Below are 19,343 nucleotides of genomic sequence, written 5' to 3' on the forward strand. Positions count from 1 at the left end.
TACATACTATGTAAAACTACTGTATAAGTTCTAGTATCTCGAGTTCGGGAATGTCAAAATTCCTTAAGATTCGTGTTCCTCGTGCTCTACTTTACAAAATATATAAAAATCAGGTGGGGTCCAGTTTGCTTCCCTGCAACCGAAAAGTACCTTGGAAGTGTCATCAAAGAAGTAACTAAAAAAAGTGCAAATGATCCCAGGTCAGTATTTGTAACACACAAGTTCACGTCAGTACTTACGGAGTTCTAAACCGTAAGAAAGTGCGGGGGAAACGGGAGCAAATAAAAAAAAGTTGAAACACAGACATAAATCAATACAATTGTCTCGATCGATAGATGCTTTGAAAACCGCTTTTGCGGTTTCGGTTTCGAAAACCGCTTTTGCGGTTTTGGTTTTGAAAACCGCATTTGCGGTTTCGGTTTTGAAAACCGCATTTGCGGTTTTCGGTTTTCAGAAAACCGGTTTTCTCAAAAACCGAAAACCGCAAATGTCACAAAAGTTCAACAGCACTACTGAGAACCATGATTCCATTATTGGTTGTAATATTATTACAACTTGAAAAGAAACATTTTCGGTTCTTCGGTTGACTTGTAATCAAGGTTGTAATATTATTAACCATGATTCTACGATAAATAGTCTCGATGCAATAGCTGCTTGACTGAAAGTCTAAAATTTACCTTTAAAAAAGTGGAAATCTCAATAGAGTTAATGTATAGGCAGTGGTGTAGCCAGGGGGGCCCCATCGGGGCCGGGCCCCCCAAATGGTTTCCTGCCCCCCCAAATGACCAGCTTTTAAAACATCATAGTAAAATTATCTCGCTTCATTCATTTAAAAGTAACAAATTTTATTAACAATTAATAATTTACGGTAAAATAGTATAGAGAAATATTGTTTATCCATACCGATCGAAAAATAGTATAGTATCTCTTCCTTATACCGATCGAAAAATAGGATACATTTTTGTAACAGCAGATTACACAATTTACTGTGATTTATATTTGACAGTTTGAAGACAAACATTTTAACAAGGTACTACAAATACAGCCATAAAACAAAGGTACTAAACTGATTTGTAAGTACAGTATACTTGTATATGCTTTAACAAGTGCTTTAAGACATAAGAGGATGGAACATTTGGTGAGAAACAATATTTTTATTCAATTTGGATTTCATTCGCTCTCTCTTTTATTTCAACTCAGTGAAATAAAATAATTGTTGTTTTTTTTTTTAGTCACGAATAATAAATAAATATTTTTGTCAGGAAACCGTAAAGAAATTAAGTGAAATTTCAAAGAAAATCAATCTTGTGTACACAGGTTCTGTATACAAGGTCTTAAATTTAAATATAAAGGTAAGCAAGGAAAGTTCTGTCGTTTTTTCACCCACCACTTTCGAACATCAATATGTCACCTAACCTGGAAGATCAAAAATAGTCCCCCTTAGCATCGGCGACCTTCTGAAAACGTTCTGGAAGGCCATGGAATCCATCGCGGTAGAACTTGGTGGGCCGTGAAACGAAGAAGGTATCAGCTGCATTTTGGACTTTTACTAGGGATTTGAACTGGCGTCCTCTAAGGTGATTGTCCAAAGAGTGGAACAGATGATAATCGGATGGTGCAATACCCGGGGAATATAGTGGTTGCAATATTGTTTCCCATCGAAGGCGGAGAATGGTGTCCTGAGTCATCCTTGCCATGTGGGACTTAGCTTTGTCCCGTAAACGAGGACACATTTGGAATTCAGAAGTGATGGCTCCAGAGTTTTGAGTTTTTCTTGAGCACAGCTCAACTGCTAACACTACACAGCTGCATTGATACTCTGACCAGCTGGTAGCAGTTCCCGATGCACAATGCACCAAACACACAGAAGGACCTTCTTCTGGTACAGTGCTGGCTTCAGCTGTTTTGAAATTGGTTCATGGAATGCTAACCAATGATGACGGCGCCGTGGAGCTTCGTATAGGACCCACTTTTTATCACATGTCAACGCCCTGTCCAGAAATGGCTTCGAAACACAGGCGACTGCCGCGTTGCCTTCTGGCCCGGAATCAAAACATGTGAGACCCATCGACCCAACTTGTACTGCTTCCCAAGTTGATGGATGTGCTGCCGAATGGTTTCTCCACACACTGAATTGTAGTCCCAGTTCCTCTTTGTACATGTCTTGGTCTTCTGGTATGTGGTGTTTTTGGATGTTTCGTCATCGTCCTTAAACTTGTTAAACAATCGCTGCACTGTCCGCGTCGTCACGACACCCTTACCAAAGGCCTGGCATATTTTCTGTCCCGCTACAGCGACATTTGACCTCCATTTGAACTCGTTCAGCATACATGCTCTTATGACGCTCTGTGGATGTCCCATGTTCCCTCTGTCTTTATGTAAGTTGACTGTGTATCTGAATTGCCACAACCAGGTAGTATGTTGGATATACCCACACCAACAACTGACTTTCGACGTATCTCCACTCGCATTCAACTCACGGTATAAGGTCCAATTGAACACAATCCTCCACGAAAAGGGACAGAACTTTCTTGGTTACTTTTACAGTTATGCACAAAAGTATAGCATTTGGTCCCAGGCAGTAGTTCTTGATTAAGCATAATAAAAACTATTTTGAATATAATTAGTGGAGAATATTATTATTATTATTAATAATAATAATAATAATAATAATAATAATAATAATAATAATAATAATAATAATAATAATAATAATAATAATAATAATAATAATAAGAAGAAGAAGAAGAAGAAGAAGAAGCTAAAATAGTGTTTTTAGTTTTCCAGAAGGAAACCAAATTTTCCTTTCTTTCAGGCCTCAAAAACACTAACAGCAACACATTTTTTGGGGGTTTGTAAATTGTAGCTGGCCCTCCCTCAAAAACGACGGGCCCCTCCTACACAAACCTGCTGGCTACACCCCTGTGTATAGGGTTTTCCAGTTCGAACGAATTGTTTGTACAGTTCTTCGAATAATGTTTGACACACACACACACACACACAAAAAAAAGTGAAAAGTTAGTGGTGGGAACCATAACTATTCTGAATAGTGGTGAATGGTGTTGAAAAAACTGTTTTTTTTTTTTAAAAAAAAACGAATATTTTTTTCATGTTTTTTTTAAAAAAAACTGTTTTTTTTTTAAACGAATATCTTTTCCATGTTTTTTTGGCTTGTGATTTTTTCTTTTAATATTTCATATTTAGTGAAGAAACAACAGTGTGTTCCAGCTTTCTTTTTCCATCATAGTCTAACTTAAAAAAAAAAACTGTATTCTGAAGAAACATAAAAGGTAAGAACCACCGCACTAAGCTTTGTTGCTCCAGTTCCTTAAACTAAATCTTATTATGCTGCTGCTATTAGTGAAACATTTTCTTCTGAAATATGAACAAAATTATGAAGCCTTTTCGGCTCTAATATTAGGTATTGAAGAGTATCTGAAAAAATAGTGTTTCTGAAACGGCGGTGATACTTTTTTTTTTTTTTTGTCTGCCAGTTTGCCTTTAAGGAACCCAAACAACATATTTCAAGATGTATAATTTCAAGAACTTGATATCATGTTTAGGCAACCAACGTGGGACTTATGAGATCCTAGTTGTATCAAAAGAGCGAAAATTTCCGTTTTCTTTCCTAAAGCCGTTTTTCTAAATGAATATAAAGCACGTCTCAAAAATCCGGTTATTTTGCATCTCTAGTCCGGTATATCAATACAAAGTGCAGTTCAATCTATGTACTGAAACATTTGCAGATTAATGTGGTGTGAAAGTAAAATAAGAAAAGTGTGTGTAAATGTATTGTGAGAATCTGTTGATCACTTTAGAAAAAAAAAATTGTTGTTGTGATATGTCTTCAGCTTATGAGTTCTGGAGAGTGAGAATGTGGCTTTAGTGCCGAACGTATACGGAACAATCATGTCGTATTATTTAGTGAACTATATTTAGTGAACTATTATTTAGTGAACTATTAATAGTACTATATATTTCATGCTATTCCTCCGCAAATCAAATAAGGTCTACTAGTTTTACTAATCTACGACTCTTGTGTTGAATGAATACATTGGGTGGGTGAAGAAGGTGTCTTTACTTCAAGTAAGTCTAATATTTTAATTTTTCAAATGTATAGCTGTTTTCGTAAATTACAATTATTTTCCCACTCACATGAGAAAAAAAAATACATAACATTAATACTGTAAAGATTAGTGGAAATTACGCGCTGTGATGGACGGGGGCGCCGTTGAGAGAGGGGCGCAACAAAAAGTCTTGCCCCTTCCTATATTCGAAATGTTGTTACGCGGCTGTCTACAGCGCCCTTGGTGCAATATTACATCCCTTTTTGTTCTATCGAAGGCGCCCTATACAATCAAGAGCCACAAAAGAAATAATTAATATATCTACAGCGCCCTTTGCGCAACATTACATCCCATTTTGTTCTATCGAAGGCGTCCCTATACAATCAGGGCAACAAAAGGAATAATTAATATATCTACAGCGGCCTTGGTGCAGTACCGTATTACATCCTTTTTTGCTCTATCAAAGGCTCCCCTATACAAGCAGGGGCGACACGCGCCCTTGGTGCAATACCGTATTACATCCTTGTTTGTTCTGTCGAAGGCGCCCCTATAAATCAGGGGCGACAAAAGAAATAATTAATATATCTACAGCGCCCTTGATGCAATATTACATCCTTTTTGTCCTATCGAAGGAGCCCCTATACAATAAGGGGCGACAAAAGGAATAATTAATATATCTACAGCGCCCTTGATGCAATATTACATCCTTTTTGTCCTATCGAAGGAACCCCTATACAATAAAGGGCGACAAAAGAAATAATTAATATATCTACAGCGCCCTTGATGCAATATTACATCCTTTTTGTCCTATCGAAGGAGCCCCTATGCAATCAGGGGCGACAAAAGGAATAATTATATCTACAGCGCCCTTGGTGCAATATTACAACCCTTTTTGCTCTATCGAAGGCTCCCCTATACAATCAAGGGCGACAAAAGAATAATTAATATATCTACAGCGCCCTTGGTGCAATATTACATCCTTTTTGTCCTATCGAAGGAGCCCCTATGCAATCAGGGGCGACAAAAGGAATAATTATATCTACAGCGCCCTTGGTGCAATATTACAACCCTTTTTGCTCTATCGAAGGCTCCCCTATACAATCAAGGGCGACAAAAGAATAATTAATTTATCTACAGCGCCCTTGGTGCAATACTGTATTAAGGGAAGTTCCCCAAAGAGTACGCACTTAGTCTTTAAACACGTAACGAAGAAAAGGGAAATCACCCAGAGTGATAATTTCTATCACAAATCTTTATTCATTCCTTAAGGTTAAAATTGGAGGCAAATATAAAGAGAGTGACGCAATAGTTACAACAATAGACGCATTGTTATAAAACAATGCATTTGCGCACTCTTGCAGGACTATGCCTCTAAGAGTACGCAATGTGTCCTCCAAGAGTACACATTTGCTATGTGGGAATAATACTATTACAAGGCAGCAAATGAAGATGACATTACACAATTCAAAGATAATTATGACAGAAACACGGAAAGAGGTACAAAGTTTTTTGTTTTTGCGAGAAATTGATATAAATGAATACAAATATAAATGTAACATCAAAAGTATTCAAATTCTTGATAATGAGGGAAACCAAAAGATAGCCTACAATTAACCTAGGCCTAGAAAGTGAAATTACAAAATAAAATTGAAAACTGCCAAATTATACCAAAGTATAATTGACACTGCCTTTAAACTAAACAGAAACTTATGTGCGCAAATAAAACAAATAGAAACATTATAATGAAATTGTCCATCTAAAACCTAATATTTTTATGATCATTAGCAGCTGTCACATTTAAAAAACCCCGAGGCCCTCATAATTTGAGCAGGTCTCATGCCACCACTCCCTGTAGGCATGACACTGCACCTAATCCTCGATGATGGGTTCCGTGTACTGCTCATCACATCCATTGACCATCCATTTGTCACATTTAGCTGTAAAGGCAGTCTTCAGAGGTCCAAACCCCTTATCAAGGGGCTGCAGCATGTGACTTGCATGCGGAGGAAGAGAAAGAAAGGTAATGTATTTATCCCTACAATACAGCACTGCTTCCAAAGTGCAGTGTGTGGTGTGGTTATCAAGAACGAGCAACACTTCATCATTCTGAGTTGGCATCACGAGGTGAGAGAAATATTTCAACCAATCCAAAAAAGTTCGCTGGTTATGTATCCAGAATCTGAGACCAGAGGTAGAGTTCCTGCAGGTCCATCCTCATACAACACTATTTTCCTTCTATTTCTGGAGAATATGATGGCTGGAGACACGTAAACTCCAGTTGGAGACATGTAACAGAGAACAGTAATCGTCTGTTCCCTCTCACCAGACACAACTTTACCCACATGTCTTTTACCGATTGGCGAAAGTACTTTTGGAATTTTATTTGGGAGAGTTAAAATTTCATTTTCATCCATATTAAACATTCTATGAGATAGAAATTGTTTGTCTTGTAACACTGCCTGAAAGTTGCTGAAAAATATCATATATTGAGTTTTGTTGAAGCCAATTATTCTTCCAAGGCTGCACTTCTTCAGTGAGCTCAATATTAAATTATTATTCCTTTTGCAAAATGCATATATCCAATTCTTTCCGGCTTTTTTCTTCTCTCTGTTGAAGTTGTGTTGATGGGATTTTTCTCTGTATAGTCAAACGCAAGGTCCATCAGTTGTTGGCATGTGATACCGTAAAGTATGGAGTCAAGGTCCCTTACGTGCTGAACCAATTCCTGTTCTTGCAGAGGGCTGAATGTTTGCTTTATCCGTGGCAGACACGTTGGGACAGTACCCTGGAAAAATTAAAAAACAGGGAACTATAGCTAAACAAAAATCATTTAAAAATTCATTGCAGTGTGTTAGTTAAATTATAAGATTCTTTTCTAAGGTTAGTTCGCATGCAGTAGGTTCAAATTTGTCATTATCAGATTCTGAAAATAATCATACCCACTTTTCTGAGATTTTGTCCTACTTCATTCATTTCAGGAATAGCGTGATGACACATTGCTATAATGTAAATCATTGGTGATTCACATTAGTATTGCTTTAGTGAGACGTGTAAATCACCGGCGATTCACATCATACCTAGTCCTACCTACTTTCTCGGGCCATGAGAATCAACAGCGAGACACACCGCTAGTGTTTATATTAGAGAAACCTATTTATTTTGCCTCAAAGTAAACCCGCAGTGTCAGAATTGGAAAAGTATCTGACAAAGCGTTCTCTGATATTCAAATTCAATTATCTACACAGTCCTCCAAGAGTACGTATCACCGGTCCCGAAGAGTGCGCGCGTACTCTTGAAGGAAAGAAAATGCGTACTCTTACAGGAATCGCACTCATTTTACAATTTATCACAAGTGTGCAGTAGTTTCTAGATATGATGGTATCGTATTATCTGCCTTATGACTTGATATCCACCTTTCCCAATACTTCTTGCTCAGATCAGCTTGAGAATGAACTTATCAACATATATTCCGATAGTAGCAAACACATTTCTCTTCTTGAATCTTCAAATATATTCTCAGTAATTAACTTCAAAGCTGCTAAATATGGTATCGAGATTCCATCAACTTCATGTTCTTGTGAACATTCAATCAACCCTGAAAAGAGTGGAAACGTACTTAACGAACAGCATGGTATATAAAAGATTTTCTGAATTACGGACGCTTGCAAGAAAGAACTTGTGGGGAAATTTTGTAGGATACCTGAATTCAAAGTAAGAACTATTAATATTTTCGCCGAATTTCGAAGAACAGGGTATGGAGCTAATTTACAAGACTGTGGTGTAAGATATTTGTTTTTTTACTTCCATTTTTATTTCTGATATTTCGTATTGTATAAAGGATGTTGATGTACACTAATCACTACATCAAATAAGATGGCCTCTGATAATTCATAAATATAGTACTGTGTTAATGTTTGAGTTTTCAATATTCTTTGCAATACATGTTTACTCTGAATTTCATAATTAGTTAAATTTGGTGTATAGTATGATTTTTCAGAAGTATGGATTCCCGAATGGTACCCACATTTACTAGAAATGGGATGCATTACTTCCCCATATCCTCTTTATATATATATATAGGGTGTTTAATAAGTAATGGTCATAAATTAAACCGTAGATAGTACACGCCGAAACTAACAAAAAAGTCTTAGTAAACATGTGTCCGCAATCGCTTCATAACGGAGATAGCGGCTGTCGAAAGTGTGGGAAAATGAAGTTTAGAGACGAATATCTCAAAAAGTATGAATCGTACAGAGGGCGGACCAATGAATGACTATCGAAGTCAGACCTGCTTAGCACATAATGCGTCATCAGTGCCTTGCATACCGTTTGATTTACCTAAGTACTGCCACATTTGTACGTATGCATTAGTTGTCGGAATTCTTCCTGGAGACATTTACAACGTACATCACCACACTTCGATTGCCTCTCTCATTTCCTGCTGGTTATGCAACCACACAAGCACCTAAACATTGTCTGCCATTTTGTATCTTTTCGAGCTTTCGACCTGGTACCACGACTTATGAATTACTGGTGGATAGACTCGCCCTCGATGTTCATCTCGAGCCCCCTTTCCTTGGATAATTTTCCGGGAATCCCTCCGTTTCTTTGGGGAATCCCTTGCGTGCGTATTGCAGTTATCAACCATGCATTTCTGCATAGCGCAGCTCTGACTTCGATAGTCATACATTGGACCGCCCTCTGTACGATTCATACTTTTTGAGATATTCGTCTCTAAACTTCATTTTGCCACACTTTCTGCAGCCCCTATCTCCGTTACGAAGCGTTTGCGGACACATGTTTACTAAGACTTTTTTGTTAGTTTTGGCGTGTACTATCTACGGTTTAATTTATGACCATTACTTATTAAACACCCTATATATATATATATATATATATATATATATATATATATATATATATATATATATATATATATATATATATATGTGTGTGTGTGTGTGTGTGTGTGTGTTTGTGTTTGTGTGTCTATCTGTCTACCCAGTTTTTTACCGCACGCTTCGCCACTGATTGAGAGCCAAAATAGATAACCGTAAACATTCTGGATTTCGGCTGATACAATATTTACTTTTTTTAGTGCCAAAGAGAATGATTTGCGTCTTATTAAAATTGAACTTTAACTTCCCTTGAGACACCAAGTTATGAGTTTCTCCAATGGTGGTTGGAGGAGTTAATTAATACATTCAATAGAAGATCCTAAGGTTAAATATGTAATATCATCACTAAACTTTAGCGCATATAGTGGAGGCTGAGACTGAGGCATGTCATCCAAATTAATGGTGTAAAGAAGATAGGACTTAACCTTGGGGTACACCGGCACAGAGTTGATAACAATGAGATTGTGACAGGTTGGTCTGAATCAAAGCCTGGCGTTGAATGAGAATATTAGCAATGAGGCATACATATGGAAGTGGAAGAAGCTACTTCAGTTTGAATATTAAAGTTTCATTCCAAACTCTATCAATAGCTTTTTTTATATATCAAATGAGATATAAACTGAGAGTAGATGTTTGTTAAAATGGTTGGTTAACAAGGAGAGTAAAAAGCCTAAAAAACTGACTAGAAGTGTTGTAACACAGGCGGAACCCAGCTTGAGTGGTTGATAGCGTAATCTCAGCTTGTAAGTAGTTATGGAGCCGTTTCACTAAGACGTGCTCAAGTTAGTAATGCGTTAGTAATGCTAATTAGGTGATGATACAGTAGTTGGAACTTTGCGAGGTTTTAGAAAGAGCACAATTTTAGTCAGTTCCCATTGGATAGGAAAATAGGTTGTCGATGACATGGGTGTATAGAGTAAAGCAAGAAGTACTAGAAACGCTCGAGGTGCGCAAAGAAGCTGGCAATAGGTAATAGAATCCGCTCCTGGAGCAGTGTTGCTCCAGTGTTGTAGAACAGCCGTAAAGTCATGCGATATGTTATGATAGAAACAGTGATATGCTGTGTGGAGTCAAGCCGGTAGTAAAGATTTTAACATTTTTAAATATATCCCATCAAAAAAATACTAAGTTGCACCCGTCAAAATGATATGATAGAAACCATCCCAGGAGGTATATATATCCTCCTTTTCCTCCCCTATGTTGCACCGTCTAAGTGAAATGACGAATAGTTTCACTTTCTTTCAATTTTATAATATAGATAATGCGGAAAAGTTGCCTTTTCGTACATAAAAGACGAAAATAAAATATAAATGTAATCGAAGTATCACTTGAAGTGTTGCAAGTACGATAAAGTTTCATGAGGTTACAATATAGGGTCGATATTCCTTTTCACCTCTTCATACTTGATGGATTGCAACTTCAAACAATAAGGTTATTTTTGCAAGTGAAAGGAAGCCATATATGACATTTAATCAAAATTGGTTAAGTTTTAGAAAGTTGTCGTGAAACAGACACACAAATGTCAATGGAGTCGAATATACAACGACTCACCAAAGGTAGTCGTCAACCCTGGTTCGGCTAATAATATAAGTAAAATTTTTAGTGGCAGTAATTGTTTACACCTTAAAATATCTTCAGTAATTATATCCACTAGTATTATCACCTTTTCTACTGAAATTACAAGTCGATGATGAGTATCAAATAATTTATTCGTTGATTCTCTTTTAACGTATATTCACACAAACTGTCTTGCAATCATACATGTTAATTAGGTATCTATAAACAACTACATAGCAACCAAAAATACAATAATGTATATTTCTTACATATATTAAAACATTCTTCTTTTGTTATTTTTAATTAACATTCTATCAGGTATAGTGCTTGTGTAGAAGCACTTTCTGCCCAAGATACAGGTAATTATCAACCGATACAAAGTATCTCGTTGTATAAAATGTCGCCCGATAATGGGACTAAATATAAAAGTTATAAGGGAGCTTGACTTTTATATTTAAGAACCACTGGTCCGTTTATAATAATGATATTACATTAATTATGTCCTTTACATTTTGATCGCCCCTCGTATATAACTTCATTAAGTTTCCTTCATATAGATACATTTATAATAAGTCTTTTATTCCATTAATATTTATCTTTTATTATAAAAACGTCGTCGCTTACTAATATAATCAACGAAGGGTGCGAAGTCAAAAACGTAAAAGGCAATTACATTTTAAAACATAAACCACAATGATCAACAGTTTCAATCATCATTAAAAACGGTGATGTTAAAAAAAATGTTTGATCTTTCCAGGGCGCATTATATAGTAACTACGTTAGATGATATTTTTAATGTATACATCGTATCAATAAGGCGTCAGAATACAGAAGAATCTTATTCGAGTAACATATAAGGTAGCGCATGAAGACAGTCGTCGGATAATTAGCTTAATAGAATGAACCTTATACTTAACATAATCTTTGACAACAAAGTTTCAACACAGATCAATATTATGTAAATAACCTTTGTAATTAATCAATTATGAATCGAATTATAATTCTTCACATTAACAAGAAAGAATTAAAATCATTTGAAAATTATCATTTGTTGAAACAAACGTGATAAAGTATCTAAAAGTCATAAGGGTTGTTTTCATTATTAATATTAACACATAAATTTGAAGATAAATGTTCATAAGAATCTATAGCTGATATGGGTTTAACCCTGACTTCATCAACTGCAGTCAGTTTAAATTCGTACTTGCATATGATTCTAATAAAGTACATTGTACTGCACAATCATGATTATGTTCCGCATTATTTTGTACATGAATTGCGTCATGATTTTGATTTTGATACAAAGTGCCATCTCTTGAACTACGGTTATGTCTATCCATAGGATTTATAGCATTTCTAGAATTTCGCCATGTATTTCGACTGTTTTTGAGTCTACTTCGATTAAGTGATCTGACATAATTATTGTCACGATTGGTTAGGTTAGGTGGATTCCTATCATACCTTTGCCTATTTTGATCGTTCTGATTGTTTAAATTTGCTCGAATTAAGTTATGTTCCGTATTGTCTGCATTACGGATATTTAGATTCCGAGCAGGTATAAGGTGATCTGAATTGTTTTTAATTTTACCTACTCCCGCTTGATGATTCAGTACCTGATATTGAGTTTCATAACATTGGAAAGCATTAATAGGTGATTAAAACTCATGCACTGCGTAGAAAACAGGATCTGTTGTAGTTTAAACGGTAGTAAATTTCGAATAGATGCAATCACTCTAGATTCCGATTGCAGTGGATTTACGACTATTAATTCGTTATACGTATTTACAACAAAATCAACAACAGATTTGTGCAAGCGAGGATTAAAAGGTTGGTTTCTAATCGTGGCATCTCTGTTTGCAAGTAAAAAGTCGTTTTCGTAATTTGCAATCAGCGCTGCTTTGAATTCCTCATATGTATTGACGTGATCCCGTACTGCTTTAAACCATAAAGAACATGGTGGGAGTAATAAATGAGGGATTAGTTTCATATATTGCGATTTATCTATACACATTATACTGCACTCATCCTGAAATTTTTCTAGGAAAGAAGTAGCATTTTCATTACATTTACCACTAAACTTACTCATAGCACGTATTTCGCTCATCTTTACACTTAACTTTACCTTCCTTTCACCATTTCGTGTTCGTGTTGAGTGACAATTCCTACCTACTGCGTGATGTGTGGTTCCACCATCTCTTTTCCGCCCATCTATATTCCTTGGATGAATTCTTTCCAAAATAATGTCCTCATCGGATGGATTACTTGAAGAAGAGATAACGTAAGGTCCACGTTGATCTGCTGCGGGTGAATGCGAGGTCATCTCTTGTGAACAAGGGAACTCCAAACGATCATTAACCATGTTGTTGTGGTATGCGTTGTCCTTAATCTGTAACGTCCTAATTTCCTCTTGTAAGGTAGATATCAATTGAGTATTTGCACGTATTTGGTTAGAATTATCTGTGACCTGAATCTTTTGCTGACGAACAGAAGTTTCTATTACTTCCAAATCCTTTTTTACACAATTGACTTCTTGGATTACATGGTTGTAATTATCCTGGCAATCTTCAGATAATCTTTTTAGCTTTTCATCAAACTGTAATGTGATGTCTTTCACAGCCTGGATAACAGATTGTTTCGTCTCTTCTAATTTTTTATCTATTTGCTCCAATCGTCTACTTAATTCTTCATATTGTCTACTTGATTCTTCGGATTTTTGCTGGACCGTTTGTTTTAATTCGTTAGACATCTGAGTTAGATTTTGTTCCAGTCGTTGTTCTGGTCGCTGTAAGGCTAGTAGGATTCTGTCTTCTAATGTCAACATTCCTGGTGCAAGAGGAGCTGTATTTTGCTCGTTGTTAACACTGTCAACAATTTCATTCTCCACTGCCTCACCAATCATGATTGTTCTTGGGATTACTCTGCCACTTCTAAGAACGGTCGAGTTCGTATTCATGAACCTTCTTACTGAGGTAAATTCACCCTTACTTTAGACTTCGGGATATGAATTTACAAGAATCCCGGGTGAGGTAAACCAAAAATTTTACAACGACTCACCAAAGGTAGTAGTCAACCCTGGTTCGGCTAATAATATAAGTAATATTTTTAGTGGCAGTAATTGTTTACACCTTAAAATATCTTCAGTAATTATATCCACTAGTATTATCACCTTTTCTACTGAAATTACAAGTCGATGATGAGTATCAAATAATTTATTCGTTGATTCTCTTTTAACGTATATTCACACAAACTGTCCTGCAATCATACATGTTAATTAGGTATCTATAAACAACTACATAGCAACCAAAAATACAATAATGTATATTTCTTACATATATTAAAACATTCTTCTTTTGTTATTTTTAATTAACATTCTATCAGGTATAGTGCTTGTGTAGAAGCACTTTCTGCCCAAGATACAGGTAATTATCAACCGATACAAAGTATCTCGTTGTAAATAGCAGAAGCCTCGCTAACGCTTGCTTCAAAAAGCGCATATAAGGAATTACATTGTGTATATGATGTTTTGAAACAACACCGACAACGTTTGGGAAGTTATTTCTGACACCAAAATAAGACAAAAAGTATTGACCAACCTGGATGCACAAATGCTTCCTTTCGGAGTTATAGGCTGCCAAAAACATGAAAAAATGAACTTTAAAGGTTCGTGGCTCCAAAACTATGGGACCTACCGTAGTTGGGTCAAGACTTCTATTATCAACTAACATGTCCGCTATCCAAAAATACATGTTTCAGAATTCTAAGGTACTCACGCAACAATTTTAACAGAGGGAGTTTGTCTACGGGCATATAATATGAAATACTCATCAACTACCTCTATCAAAATTGTTGCGGAAGTACCGCAAGATTCTGAAACATGGATATTTGGATAGAGCACATACTAGGTCCTAAATGAAGTCTTGACCCCACTAAGGTAGGTCCCATAATTTTGGAGCTACGAATCTTTAAAGATCATTTTTTCATGTTTTCGGTAGCCTATAACTCCGAAAGGAAGCATTTGTGCACCCACATTGGTCTGTACTTTTTGTTTTATCTTGGTGTCAGGAAGCAGCTCCCAAACGTTATCTGTGTTGTTTTGAAACACTCTGTATATTGTGTACAGTTCTTTTCTTCTGGATGGTTATGTGCAGTCACATTAATATTTTTTATGTTGTTTCTACCTTATTAGTACATGCATAAGTTTTTCACCTCCATGAACTATTTTCTAATGGCGAATGATTCTCAGTCAAGCATCAACCTAAAACTTACTTAAAGTAACGACAATGAAAACGGCCCTTACGGTTTTACCTTTCTTTGCGAAATTTAGATGAAGATTGAATATAACACGGTGTAAAAACAGAAATTATGCGGATAAACGTGCAATTTTTCTATACGGATCCATAGTATAAATTGTAGTAGTAGTAGGAGTAGGGAGGGGTAGGAGTAGCAGTAGGGGTAGGAATGGGTTAGAAGCCCTACAGGGGCTCGTTGGGTTCTGTTCTCGACATAAAATAGGCAAATTCATGACTTCCCCAAATTTTTCCGTACATTTTACAACCTGTAGATTCGTATAGTAAAACTGCACCCGGATAAAAACTAAAGCCCGTCTCACATGGATCTGAACTAAGGCCTCAACCCAGGCTACAACTTAACAGTGTTGCTTAACAGTGTTAACTCAAACTTCCATGAAATTTCTTTTATCCTGAGGTGATGTAGGGGCTCAGACGATCCTGAAAACTAGGTAGGATTTACCAGCAGAGCCTCTCGTAATCGCTGTATTAAAACAGACGAAAAACGTGTTACGCACAGGGCAATCAACTGTCGTAATCGTAAATATTATTGTTTTTCTATTTTACAATATGAGTTCATCCAAAGAGGATGAAGTAGCCATAGCAGCGATATCTGTTCTGTTGCTGACACAAAATCCGCCCTCCCCCCAAAATAAAAACGAGAGAGAGAGAGAGAGAGAGAAAGAGTAAAGAGGAACTGGTGGACCAGGGAGTGAATTCTTCGCAGCAATAATGCACAGGAAAGCACCGTATTTTCAATGGCGAATAATGAACTAACTTATACTTACAGATCTTCGTTCTGTAAAAAAAAAAAAAAAAAAAAAAAAAAAAAAAAAAAAAAAAAAAAACCTACAGAATGGATTATTCAGAATTCCAGACGCTATAGAAATTAGTAACTCCGAAAATTCAGCAGCGTGATACGAACATGGGAGAGTCGGTACCAGCTGAAAAATGGTATGTAGATCCTTGGATCCATCAGATTGTAGAACTGAAAATCAAATGACTTGTCCAAATATGTAAATGAGGGCAGTTATCAGGCGCGGAAAGCTAAAATAAAGAAGCAATAACAATTTTCTAGTATAGGTACTGAGTTGATCCGCTCAGCTCAGTACTCACAAAAAATGCCCACATAATACATAAAGTAAACTTATACCCGCCGGGAACCCATTTCATGCACTACACCCAGAATTTTTCTATTGTGCCAGCATTGTAGAACTGTTCCCCAAAATTTCACGAAAGCCAAATAACACTGATGAGAATTAACTCTCATTGTTTCTGTTTTTGGCGCTGGTTTACTTTTGGCCCATCACTGAATTTTATGTTTAGAAGTGTAGGATTACTAGTATAAAATTATTACAAGTGCTTTACGACGGATAAAATAAGTGAGTTGATATGAAAGATGCCTATATAGAAACTATTCTGCACAGTTTACAGAAGTTGTATTTTGTTTACAAGTGGAACGCTGCTATTGGAAATCGTATCATTGTCAAAACCCGCTCGTTTTCACTATCCTCGCTTATGCGGATACCCACCTTCGCTGATGCGAATGTTCCCTTCAGACGCAACCCCTCACTAACTCTCGGGCCCTACAGCTTCGCTCTGCTATGACTCGTTTAGATAGCATCCGTGCTTTTTAGTGACAACCTAGCGCAGGTTGTTTTGCGTTTTTTTGGCTGTAGTTTTTATTCATGCATCCGGACGCTGTATTTATACGCAAATCGTAAAAGAATTATAATTTTTCAGCAATTGCTTATGATACCCCTTGAATTTTAACTGTGCCATGTGGATATTTTCATGTCGCTCAGCATATAGATCATTTAGAAAACAATAAGAAGGTAATTAGTGAAAGAATTCTAATTTTTGAACAATTATTACGAGTGATGCGCCAAAAGTAAACCTGCACTCTTTCTTTTTAATATGTTACATTTTTTGGGATACAAATTGCACAATATACTTAAATAATCTATTTTTATTATTTTAAAAGATGTAATTACATTTGTTCACACCTGTAGTGTTCGGGCGGATACCTTCACTGCATACCTCCTCTAAGGTCTTTATTCTTGCATTTTTAAATAATATAAATCGTGCTACAAAAAATCATATTTTTCGTATTACTCTATTAATACTATTAATGCTTCTCTTGTCCAGGCAGCATTGTTTTGAAATTACAGTGAGAAATAAAGTTGAATGTCGTCAGGCGCTGCTCTTTTCTGATTGGTAATTGTAAGGAAGTCCAGAAGAAAGCAGAAACTGCTTCTATTTCTTCCAAGTCAGGATCTAAATAAGGACAGCAGAAAATTTCAACCTGAACTAGGGCAAGTTACGTCTCATACGATCGTTAAGTAAGGTTGTGAATTTTAGATCGTTAATCGCAGCCTTACTTCAATCCCGTCTGAGACAGGCTTTAGTAATGATAATGAGTGAAAAACAACTTATTTCCCTTAACTTAATCGCATATGACATGAACCTTATTTGTTCAAAGTGTTCAGAGGTGCAGACGGTGGAACATTTTCCCATTAAGTCGGTATGACAATTTATTGAAATCGGAAAGAATTGAATATAACAATCTGGCAACATTTGGCTATTAAACAGTAGTGACAGAAGTACGGCATTGGTTTGTTTTCGCGAAGACTAGAAATAAAATACGATTACTTGTGTACAAACAAACGTTAGTAATGTGATGATTTGTGTATTCAATAAGAAAAAAAGTGTTAAATAGGTAAAGCAGTGTGAATGGAATTTGCTAACTAAATTCTGCTTTATTTTAGTAAAGAAACGAGTATTAGTGTTGTTCGAAACTCGTTCAAGTTAAAGAAAGACATACAATGTGTTACTTCGTGCATCATTTTTGAACTAAAAATTGTTTTTACCCATTAATCATGTTGATTGGATATGAAGTAGTAGTTGTCTACAACTTATTGGATGGATTACTGCTTTACTAAGTAGAAAAAATGCTGCATTATGGTATATTGCAAATCATATATTTTGTATGTTATTACTTCGCATGTTAACTTCGTTAATTTTTCGCAGAAATGCCGAGAGTAAAACCCTCTGCTCCGCAAAGATTATCGGCTCAAGAAAGAGTCGGTGTCAGTTGGAATTTACACGATTCTCACGAAAATGATACTGACATTCATCCAGCTAGTAACAATGCTGATCAAGAAAATGAAATTGTCCTCGATGATAGTGATGAGGCTGTTTTAGTGGATGATAGCGAGGAACTCGTAGTGTTGGATGATGATGATGATTATGATTACGGAGATGATGGGGATGATATTTTCTGTACTTACGTATCCTTTACTGGTAGAGCGAAACGCAAGTCACGTTCTCGTACAAGAAGTTCTAAGAAACAATGTGAGGAAATACAGGATTCTGTCCTCAATGATATTCTTGAAGACTGCCAATTCTATATTGAGATGAGAAAAGAACTAAAACTAAAGAATGAGGAGAAGGTTTATCTCTTGGGAGGCCTTCAAATCGATATTTTAAAGTCACAATCGGAAGAGCTGCCTGACTATGATGTATGTTGGTTGTATGTAAGTGAGGTACCTGGCAGAAGCATGCTTTATTTTGAATGGCCAGATGAAAACAGTACCGAAAAGCAAGTCAAATATTTTCTGGTGAAAGGGAAATTACACGTTAAGCTATATACAGGTGAGTAAAGACATTAAATTTCATTCAAATTACTGATAAAACAGAGCGGTTCTTTTAAACTAGCAAATGCTCTCACATTTTATTAGGGCAATGTATGGATGGCATTTAGTATCTCCCCGAACTCGTTTCGTGTCTCCAGAACCGAGTACCTTATTTTTGTTTCTGAACTCGAAAGTCACACGAAATTAAACGTCTCGTACCAGTATGGGTATGGCAGAAACAAAACTGTTTGGATGCTGATTTTTAAGTTTAGTATCCCTTTCATCAGCGAGGTTATATTTGAATCTACAGCTTAACGTAGGATCTGAACCACACGAACTCCCACCGGAAATCGAACCCGGATCTCCCATGCCAAAGCGCACACGTCAACAAAGTAGCCACGAGGGAGCTCATAAAGCTGTTTTAAACTTTACTTTTCTTATTACTTGCGATTATGTTAACATACCTTATAATTACTTCTGTTTCATTATTTCCTTTACTTTAGTTGTAATTATTTTCGCAGCTATTTGATAATTTCCTGCTTTGTTTATTTTTCGCTGAGGTATGCATTTGTATTGTATTACTGCGCTGACGTAGCATCTTTCAACTGTTCTGTGTTGCATACTCTGTCATATTCAGAAATAACGAAAATAATGTTACAATGGAGTTATTAACTTGTTTCTTTATCTTATCACTGTGAGAAAGAGCTTCGACACTGCTACTAAGAATTTGTGAATGATGTTCACCTTGTTTGCATTGACTGCAAAGTGACTTTAGGATAACGGAATATAAATACAACATGTAGACGTATGGCATAAAAACTACAGTGCATAAAATACGAACGATCGTCAAAAAACAAATTAAGTTATACTAGGTGGCCAATAAAAGGTACGAATGCTATC

The 19,343-nt window shown here is 36.2% G+C and overlaps 1 protein-coding gene across 1 annotated transcript in view; it reads left to right on the forward strand.

Annotated features, from left to right (window-relative positions):
* The first annotated feature begins 17,403 nt into the window (after window positions 1-17,403).
* LOC145686212 (E3 ubiquitin-protein ligase SHPRH) overlaps window positions 17,404-19,343 on the forward strand; it is a 133,897-nt gene continuing 131,957 nt past the window's right edge. Inside the window, exon 1 of the mRNA XM_081759265.1 lies at window positions 17,404-18,462. Coding sequence (XP_081615391.1) covers window positions 17,841-18,462 — 622 coding nt within the window. The 5' untranslated portion in view covers window positions 17,404-17,840. The remainder of the gene's footprint in view (window positions 18,463-19,343) is intronic.

This window comes from Thermobia domestica, chromosome 5, assembly GCF_964235325.1.
Source record: "Thermobia domestica chromosome 5, izTheDome1.hap1.1, whole genome shotgun sequence".
NCBI classification, from domain to species: Eukaryota; Metazoa; Arthropoda; class Insecta; order Zygentoma; family Lepismatidae; genus Thermobia; species Thermobia domestica.